The sequence below is a fragment of the Manacus vitellinus genome, unplaced genomic scaffold (genome assembly GCF_001715985.3).
Source record: "Manacus vitellinus isolate BGI_N305 unplaced genomic scaffold, ASM171598v3 scaffold_8_pilon, whole genome shotgun sequence".
NCBI classification, from domain to species: domain Eukaryota; kingdom Metazoa; phylum Chordata; class Aves; order Passeriformes; family Pipridae; genus Manacus; species Manacus vitellinus.
Window position 1 is genome coordinate 6,581,124 of NW_021940864.1, and position 9,983 is coordinate 6,591,106.

The 9,983-nt window shown below is 47.7% G+C and overlaps 1 protein-coding gene across 1 annotated transcript; it reads right to left on the reverse strand.

The window, feature by feature from the left end:
* Window positions 1-6,739: 6,739 nt before the first annotated feature.
* LOC108641754 (acrosin-like) lies at window positions 6,740-9,633 on the reverse strand. Its single transcript, XM_025896369.1, has 5 exons — window positions 9,518-9,633; window positions 9,018-9,248; window positions 8,460-8,725; window positions 8,034-8,179; window positions 6,740-7,537 (listed from the first exon to the last, which is right to left on the reverse strand). The coding sequence occupies exons 1-5, from the start codon at window positions 9,586-9,588 to the stop codon at window positions 6,833-6,835; spliced, it is 1,419 nt and encodes a 472-aa protein (XP_025752154.1). The 5' UTR covers window positions 9,589-9,633; the 3' UTR covers window positions 6,740-6,832.
* Between the last annotated feature and the right edge of the window lie 350 nt (window positions 9,634-9,983).

A 9,983-nucleotide genomic window follows, 5' to 3' on the forward strand; every position in this document is an offset into this window, starting at 1 on the left:
GGGATGCAAAGGATGTATGTACAACATTTGTACAGAAGGATCTCTTGGGTTGAAAGGGTACATAGTTACAGAGGAGGCGGAGAGGATCCCTTAGCCTCCAGGATATGTAGCTGTGGCACTTAGGGAGAAGGTTTAGTGGTGGACTTGGTAGTGTTAGGTTTACAGTTGAACTTAATGATCTTAAAGATCTTTTCCAACCTAAATGATTCCATGATATGCTTATTCAGCTTTTTCAATTGGTTTTGTCCCCCTACCAGGAACACTAGAAACCTCCTTTCTCCAAAATGAAAGCTGAAGTCACCCATGAGTTCATCAGGTTAATAAACCTCTGCCACAACATGAGACTTGCCATGATTCAGTGCCTGCTGGTGGCACTGAGGTTTGTACAAGCTCACAGGCCAGCCCAGCTCCCTCAGTGGGGTGCATGGGGAGGGCGGTGGGTGTGTGCTCCAAGGGCGCAGTGCTGCCTGCACCTGGAAGTGCATAAGATCCCATAAGGATGGTTTAATCTCCAATTCGGGTAACTGAGCTGTTGCTGAAACATAACTACCCTACAACAGCACAAAGGCATATACGTGCTCGCAATGGCGTGATATGACTGACAGGGTTGCGGATGCTGCTGAAGTAGTGTGCCTGCTGTGCAGCTGAGCCCTGTGGAAATGAACCCTCTAGTGGACACTTGGAAAATTAAACGGTGCTGTTCCCCTAACGAGGGAATGAATGAAAAAGTTGCCCAATACTGGGAGGGAAAAAAGAGAAAACAATGAAAGAGACAGTCATATTTTCTTAAACTTTACAATTGAAATAAGATTTTGAGGTAGTTGTTAGGAGAAGTGATAAACATCAACAAAATACTCATTCAGTGACTTTGCAAAACTCTTTAAAACAGTAAGTATTATTTAGATTTTTTTCATTGAAATAATGAGGTTGTTTTTTACATGTTATCATCTCCTTGGGAGATACTTATGCATTTAATCCCCTTGTAAGAGAAAAAGAATCAGTTATTTATGAAGTACCTTATGAATGATCAGGGGAAAAACCCAAAACTGTTGTGATTCCTTCCTCAAGGAGAAGGCATAAATTTTTTTATTGAAACAATTTTTATTTTCTCAATCTTTTTCAGATTTCAAAAAAACTTCCAGGAGATTTGAACAATTTACAACCAAGAAACAAAGCCAGGCTTTGTGCTCTAACAAGCATTGCAGGCACTACCTGCTTCTGGGCCAGAGCCACCATGTGCCTCTCGTTACTGTCATTACTCATAGCACCTCTAGTTACAAGCAGGGCATAAAACATCGAGCTTGCTGGACCCTCTAATGCAGAGGTATGCACTGAAGTCGCTGTGTGTTCTGCTTGGGCATGGAAATGTGTGAAGTACCTAGGCAGTGTCTGTTGGAGGTCTGAGGTGTCTGTTGCCTTTAGCTGCCTTGAAGAAATAATTTGTAATGAACACTTTCTTGTTGCTGTTACTGTGAAAAACCTTTGCAGAATAGGCTGTGGCAGCCCTGCACCAAGCTCCTCTCCGTATGACCTGGTGGTCTATCACTCTACGCTTTCCTGTAGGATCAATGTGGTAACCCTGTGTTGCACTAAGTGCTCCCTTGTGCAAGTACAAATCTGACTTTTGAATAAACCTTCAGGTGACCCTATGCCACCACTGGATCACAGCTCCAGTTGCTGGACTATATCATGTCTCACTGGAAGAAGGGGCAGCAACCACGGTGATAGTGGATCAAGGGTTGGACTTGATGATCTCAGAGGTCCTTTCCAACCCCACTGATTCTATGATTCTATGATTCTATGACAGCTGTAGACAGGAGTGACACTACTGAAATCTGGTTCCTTTGGGGTTTGTGCTCTATCTCCTTTCAACCTCTCCTATGTCTTACTCCAGTGCTTCCCTTTTCAGGTTCTCCATCACATGGCTGCTCTGTGCCTTCCACTCACTGGGGTGTCCTGAGCAAACAGTGGAGCCTGCTCTGCCAGGTGAGCCACAAAACCCACACCTTTCCTGACCCGATGCAAGTTCCTGTCTCAACCCGTCGGGGTGCCCAGCCAGGGGCAGACCTCTTGAGCTGTACTTCTCTGAGGCACGCAGCCACATCACCAACAGCTCTTTTCAAGGTGAAAGTTTAAAATGTTTTTATTTTCAAACGTGTCTGTTCTCATACTTTTCTTGAGATGTGAGAAGGCAGGGTCAGGCAGACAGTGCCAATTTCATTCCTCTGTGCATGGCTACACAGAAGGTCTGTGCTGATAAGTTGTGCCACTCATGAATTGTGCTTGTCCATGCTGCTGCTCTGTGAAGCTTTGGCAGAGACTGTGAGACTAAATCTGTATTATTTGGGGGACAAAATAGCAATGCTCTTTCTTTTATATTCCCAAAATATAAGTTTTAGATGAAAATTAGTGTGTATTGGAGGCAGAAAGATAGAAAAAATGAAAGACATGGGGGCAGAAAAGAAAGATGGCACCTTGAGGCTGAGTGGTGACTTGGTACCACTACTTGTGTGCCCTGAAATTATAAAGCAATTTCAAAGAGGGAGAGGAATAACATGGTTTTAGGTAACAGTGGAACTGGTTCTACCCTTGTGGGTAGAATGGAGAATTCTACTGTTACACATTGCTTATTAAATGCTTCAGAATAGAGATGTTCTAAGCTTTGACAACTGTTGTAACTTCCCTTGATGTCACATGCGAAGTTAATATCTTGTGGCATTTTTAGTTTGGCTTTAAATTGTGCCTGAGCTAAAGGAGTTTGTCGTGTTCATGGTTTGCTTCACAATATTATGAAGTCATCAAAATGTATGGAACCAACTCTTTATGATTATTAATCACAGAATGTTTGGATCACTTATGAAAACTACAGTTGCATAAAGATACAAGTCTCTGTGGAAAAATACTTTGAAAAGAACTATTGAAGTATTCCATCAAGCTTATACTTCAACACACTGGTAAAACTCATGAATGCAGTTACAGCGAGTGACGCTTGTGAAGTTCCTCACTTATTTTTGTAGAGAGGATTTTCTTTTAAAGAGTTGGGATTTTTTCCTCTCCTAGTCTGTAGATTATCCCAAGGTGCAGTGGAAACAAAGGGCTTCTCATGACTCTTTTAACTGTACTTCCTGGGAATTATTTTTCCAGAGATTGTGCTGAATTCATCTGCTCATAGAAATCCTGTAAAGAATAGTCCATGTCATAGACAGCAAAACAATGTGAGTTCAGGCAGCAGAGAGTCTTACATCTGGGTAGAATCACAGCTGACCTCTCTATCTCTGGTCAGGGGCATCTTGCAGTGATTTTTTAAAGTAGAACATAGCTTACAGGTAGAGCATGTTGTTGGTTTTGTCCTTTGCTGTGTGTGGACACCTTATCGTTGTATGTGGTTGTTCCATTAAAAAATGTAAAAGTTTAGCAGCAACCTTTTACTGGGAAGAACTGGATCAGATTCTTACAGAATTCAATTGTGAAATTAGTTCTGTATTTGGGACTCAAACTCAGGTAAATTAAAACCTAGTGCCCCATCTTGGACAGGTAAAGGAAATAGTAAAGTTTGCAATGCACTGCCTGCTTATCTGAAGATTTCTAAAATTTGACTTCCATACGATCTGTTTTTGCAAACTTCAGTGGCCTTCTAGTACCTGAAGGGAACCTGCAAGAAAGATGGACAGAGACTATTTACAAGAGCACATAGTGACAAGACAAGGGAAAATGGATTTAAACTGAAAGAGAGTAGTTTTAGATTAAGTATGAGGAAAAAAGTATTTACTGTGAGGGTGGTGAGGCACTGGAACAGGTTTTCAAGAGAAGTTGTGGATGCCACATCCCTGGAAGTGTTCAAGGCCAGGTTGGATGAGGCTCTGAGCAATGTGGTCTAGTGGAGGGTGTCCCTGACTAGGGACAGGGGGTTGGAACTAGATGACCTTTGAAGTTCCTTCCAACTCAAACCATTGCAGTATTAATTGCCCTAATGTGCTATGCAGTCCTAAGTAATCAGCATTAGTATGTTAATTAATGTAATGACATGTTTGTGCTATGGAATAGGTTATATGGGCTAATGATGCCTAAACTCTGTTTTTGATTGTTTTGAGTTGTATATAGAGAACAAGAAGTGAAAGCAATTTATGCAATTATGTAGATTGTCTAAGAGATCTGACCTGACAGACCATGGATTTCAGGACAGTGTTGTTATATGCCTCAAATGTACTCCTAGGCAGGCAGTTGACTCCAACAATCTAAAGAACCCATAGACCACCCCGAAATACATCACCCACAGGGTTTCCCTGATGTTGAGAGTTTTTGTTGGGTCACTGTTTTTATTTTTTTTAATTATAGGTTATACCCTGGCAGTGAACTAGGGGTACTATCTAACCTTGCAATTGGCAATTACAAAACTTTCTAAAATCATGTCAACAATGTGCTCATCACATGCTCCCAAGATTGCCATAAAGTGGAGCTGATGGGGGAATTTTTGATGCATTGGTAATGGTTTGGTTCTAAGTAAAAAAATACGCTTAGTTCCATATCTATCTATCTGTCTATCTATCTATCTATCTATCTATCTATCTATCTATCTAATCTATAAGAATTCCTGGTAAATATTCTCATTGAACAAGACTGTTTCTTTCCAAGGTTGAGGATGAAAACCTGTAATGCGTTTCTGAGTACAGGTAACAATTCAGTCTTTGAAGGTTTTATTGCACTCCGATGACCAGGGTATTGCAAGAAACAGATTCAAAAATAGCAGTCTCAAGACAGGGCAGTTTGGCAGAGCAACTCTGTGGGTAGCTGAAAGAACTCCAGGGAACAGACTCAATCTGGGCTAAGTTTTAGCTGAGTAAGGCATGACTAATAGGATTTTTTAAAAAAGCATTTTTAGAGTCTGTTGAAACCATCTATTTCCCTTGAAGGAAATCAAACATTAGCAAGTTTTTCACTAATTCTAAACTAAAGCTCATGGTGTCACATTTAGCCTGTGTGGTGTGAACCTGCCTGCTATTCACTTTGGAAAACTTTCTGGGATTTAATAATCATCAGTGAATTGAACTACTTAGGTCATTAAGCATTCATCTGTTCTGCCATCTCAGTGTAAAACTAGGTGCCTGCTTTTCATGTCAGCTGGGGTGAGAATGTTGGAAAGCAGGATAGAGAATTAATTGGAAAATTAGCATAGATTGAATTTCACTTGTGTGAGCTGTAAGTGACTTGGATAGGAAGGCTGGAAGTGTGTACTGAGGGATGCAGCAAACTGGAGAGTGGGCATGCATGGGGGCAGAAGGATGTTTTGGAATGTGGTGCCTCTTGAGATGGAAAACAGGTGGAATTCATGCCATGGTGGTACATGGCATTATTAAGTCTTTTTTTTTCTTTTTTTTTTTTTCTCTCCAGTGGCTTTGTATTTTGGTGCTAGGTATAATGCAGAGGATGACGTCCACTGAGTCCAAGTGTGATTTAGCAGATTATTGATTAAGGGTATGAATGTATTGGTTTACTTGATTTAGACTTCTCAGTAGGGTGGTCTGTAGGGATAGGACAAGGAGGAATGGTTTTAAATGGAAACAGGGTAGATTCAGAGCAGATATAAGGGAGAGATTCTTCACTGTACTGGTGGTGAGGCACTGGAATAGGTTGCCCAAAGAAGCTGGGGATGTCCCATCCCTGTCCAGGAGGGGTGGAGAGAAGCACCAAGCTGGGCAGGTGAGGTGTTTCCAAAGGGTGCGAGCCCAGCATCTCTGATACCCCAGGGAGGGCAAGGGCTCGGCCCAGAGCTGCCCACAGAGCACAGCTGGCAGACAGGAGGTGTCTGGGGCACAGAGGGCCATCACAGCACAGCTGAGGTCCTTTCCCTGGGGAGGAAGGACACCAGAGCTGGGGTCTGCTCTGCGGAAAGCTGGTGGGGCCCCACCGGACAGAGTGGGGAAGGACTGGCTGGGGGGCTGGGTGGGAGGTAATGAACCAGGAGAGGTGCTGGGGCTGGGTGCAACCAGCTCAGCTGTGAGAGCCTGTGGCTTCCCTCAGCCCCAAAGGACCCCAAGGTTTGGTAGTTGGGGTTTGCTTGTGTTTGACAGATGTCACGACTCAAGGTCTCAGTATTTCCACCTCCTTCCCCTACATTTTCCTCTTTAATTATTTTTTGTAAATTCATTCTGACACAGTTTTAGAAAATAAAGTGCACCTCAGGTTCCGGTGTGTCAAAATTGGACCGGAAGATTGGAAAAATGCAAGAGCACTGACAGCCACCCTGCAAAGTGCAATCCCTCTTTGCTGCTGGGGAAAGGGGGAAGTTGCATACAGGAGCAGTGTCAGTGATGTAAAACAGCAACAGCCTTCTCACAAATGATTAATATAGGAGGAATTTATCTTGAGTACAATGAAGCAGCAATGTCTGCTAGGAGTTTTCAACAAATACTGGAACCTTACTAAACTTTTTTTCCTGTCTGCTTCCTAGTCTTGATGTGCCAGTCTCGTCCATCTCATGGTGGCTTTGAGTACCCTTCTCTCTGGCCAGGCCCAGTTGCACCCCTTTGAAATGACTCTGTACCTTTGTGCCCGCCTGTCTGACTTAAGGCTCATTTTGCATGTGTTGAGCATGGAAGTCCTTGCTTTTCCCAAGAGACAGAGTTGGACTGAAAACATGATTAACTGTGAACATAGGCAACTTTATTTCAACAACTAAGTCAACTTCAGTGTTTGCCTACACACAGAAGAGGAGTGTAGGCAGGACAGAGTAGGCTTTTGACACTGAAGTGGTCTTTGGATCAGCAGGCATTGCACCATCAGGAAATGGTCATGGTGTACTGCAGTTCACACTGGATCCTCTCTGTCCTGCTGCTCAAGTTGTGTTTTCCCCAAAGATCTCCTTGAGGAGATCCTTCGCCTGAGTAAAGAATTTTACCAGCTCATCGGCTGAATATGGGCAGGAGCTAACCTGGTCCGATGATGTTGGCTTTGGCTTCGGCAGTGGCTTTGGCTTCTCTGAGGCTGGTGGTTTTGTCCATGGTGGCTGTGCGGCAGTTGGTCTCGTCCATGGAGGCTGTGCAGCGGTTGGTCTTGTCAATGGTGGCTGTGTGACAGGTGGTCTTGTCCATGGTGGCTTTGTGGTGGGTGGTCTTGTCCATGGCGGCTGTGCGGCGGTTGGTCTCGTCCATGGCGGCTGTGCGGCGGTTGGTCTCGTCCATGGTGGCTGTGCGGCGGTTGGTCTCGTCCATGGCGGCTGTGTGACAGGTGGTCTTGTCCATGGTGGTTGTGCGGCAGTTGGTCTTGTCCATGGTGGTTGTGTGGCAGGTGGTCTCCCCCATGGATATTGAGTGGGTTGTGGGGCAGTTGGAAAATAACCCCAAGCCTGTGCTGCTAGAGAAGCCCTTCTATATGGGCTTGCAGCCATCTCCGCCAGCATCCAATTGTAGAAGTACTGAGTGGAGGTGTAGATTCCGGGCTGCTTTGGTCTTGCACAGCCTCTTCCCCAGCTGGTCACTCCAACAACCCAGTAGTAGTCAGCGATGTTGTCCTTGCACATGAGAGGACCACCGCTGTCCCCCTGCAGTGGAGCAGAGAGGATTAAGGTCATGTTGGGTGGCCCCAGTCAGCACTGGGGCTGTCTCCTTCTCTCTCACAGCTGAGCTGGATTCCCAGCAGAGCAAGGTGCCAGGGATGTATTCACAGCACACCAAGGTGCTGGAGCATCCAGAACCTTGACTGTGAATGGGTTGGGGTCCTGCAAGCTAGGGCTCTCTCTCATGTCTGCACAGTGATTCTGGATGTGCAAAGGATGGATGCTGCAGGATTGGCATCTGGATCCCAGGCCTGCCAAGAGGACTGGATGGACTTTTGGGGCAGAGTGACAGACTTCTGGGGCACTGAGCAAGGACACATGGATGGAGAATGGGAGGGCAGCCTCAACAGCAGTGTGGATGTGGGGCTGGGAGAGTGACTGACTGTCCGGTCAAGGCCCACCCGGGGCTGTGTTTGGGCAGTGCTGACCGGGCTGCCTGTGCTGCTGGGGGCTGAGTGGCTCATCACACACTCCTTCCTACCTGGCAGGTGTCGATGATGCCCTGTGGATAACCAGCACACAGGTTGGAGCTGTGGATTTTCCCCGCATACCACTGGCTGCTGTTGCAGAGCTTGAGATCGATGAGGTGGACCTGGGCCTCCTGCAGGAGATCGCTTGTTCTTGAAGCTGTGAGCACAGAAAGGAATGAGCACTCAGCAGCTCCTTGCCATTTCTCCTGCCCTGCCTGAGGCTAATTCCCATTGCTAGGGCTTGGCTTGGCCTCTGGAGAGGCACTGGAGTGCTGTGTCCCTGCTGTGTGACTTTGGGCGCAAGCCAGGCCCATTTGTCCAGAGGCATCCGTCCTGCAGCGGGACTCTGGCTTTGGCCTCTGCTGTCAGGAAGCCCAACCTGTCTCCCCAGGGTGCTGAGACTGCCCTCAGAGCCCGAGTCCTTCTTGGGAACTCACCTCTTGCAGTGGTGGCACCCCAGCCAGCGACAAAGCAGTAGACCAGGTCTGACACACTCAGTGTCGGGTCGGGCACACAGGCCAGCTGGATGTAGGGGCTGCACTGGACAGGATGGTCCAGTTCCAGCAAGGCAATGTCATTCTTCATGGTGTCTTTATTATAGTATTGGTGAAGGCGCAGCTGCTTAATGTAGCGGACTTGTGCCCCAGGGCCTGGTTGAGTCAACTGGGTGGCCCCGATCACCACGTACACCAGGCTGATGTTGCTGGAAGGCAGAAGCAGAGAAAGGGGTGAGAGGGAGCAGAGCCATGCACTGCAGCAGCCCAGCACTTGTCAGCCTTCAGTGCTATGGGGCACGGACTGCCCTAGTCTGCCTTAGGCTGTGGGAATGGTGAGCTGGGGCTGTTAAGAAGCAGTGGCATGAGACCAGCCTTCTCTTGAGCCCAGTCTCTCAGCTGGGCTCACTGCAAGCAAAGGGGATGGGAGTAAGACGTGGTGCCGGTGACAGGGCACCTGCTGGTGTTGTGAGGATACCCCCATTCCCTGCTCCTCCTTACGTGACAGAGTCAAAGCAGTGGGCTGCCGTGAGGACCCATTGCGGGTGGACAAGGGACCCTCCGCACAAATGCCCCGTGTCTGGTATCCACTCATGCTGGAGGCTGACGAGCCAGGGCCAGGACGCTTCGTGAGCACCTGTGCCACCCACGACGCGTGTCATGCCATAGTAGCCATATTGATAAGCGCTGGCACCGTAGTCATAACCGATGGCTCGGAGCCCACACATCGATCTGTAAGCAGAAAGTCATTACTGTGCTGCTCTGTGCTGCTGCTCAGGCTGAAGCTCAGCCGTCTGCCCTCCCCACCAGCATGGACAGCAGGCCTGCAGAGCCCACGGGGTGTGTGTCTGTCTGTGTCAGCACCTGGCTGCTGGCAAGGAACTGAGGCTCCCCCATGGGTTTTGGGAAGCTGTGACATAGCCACAGGGGACAACGGGCCTGCTCCCATAGCCCCTCCTAAGCATCGCCCAAGCTCCCTCCCACAGCGTGGGGCCACTTACCCACAGTTGTCCCACGTGCCGTGCGCAAGCCCGCACGTGGCCAGCAGGATGAGGAGGCAGAGCCAATTCATGGCTCTCAGAGGCACGTGTCAGCTGCAAGAAGTGAGGGCTCCGCGGCCTGTGTTGCCCGTGAAGGCCTCGTCCCCAGGGCTGATGTCACAGCGTGGTGGGTTCTGTGTTCTGGGCACTGGGGCCTCTGGCGTGGGGGTGGGGGCAGGAGTAACATAGAATCGTAGAACCATGGAATGGTTTGGGCTGGAAGGGACCTTAAGGACCATCTAGTTCCAACCCCTGCTGCCTTGCACAGGGACACCTAGAGCAGCTTGCTCCAAGCTTGGCTCAAAGGCTGTCCTTGAACACTTCCAGGGATGGGGCATCCACAGCTGCTCTGGGAAACCTGTGTCAGTGCCTCACCACCCTCATAGTCAAGAATTTCTTCCTAATGTCTAATCTAAGCCTACACTCT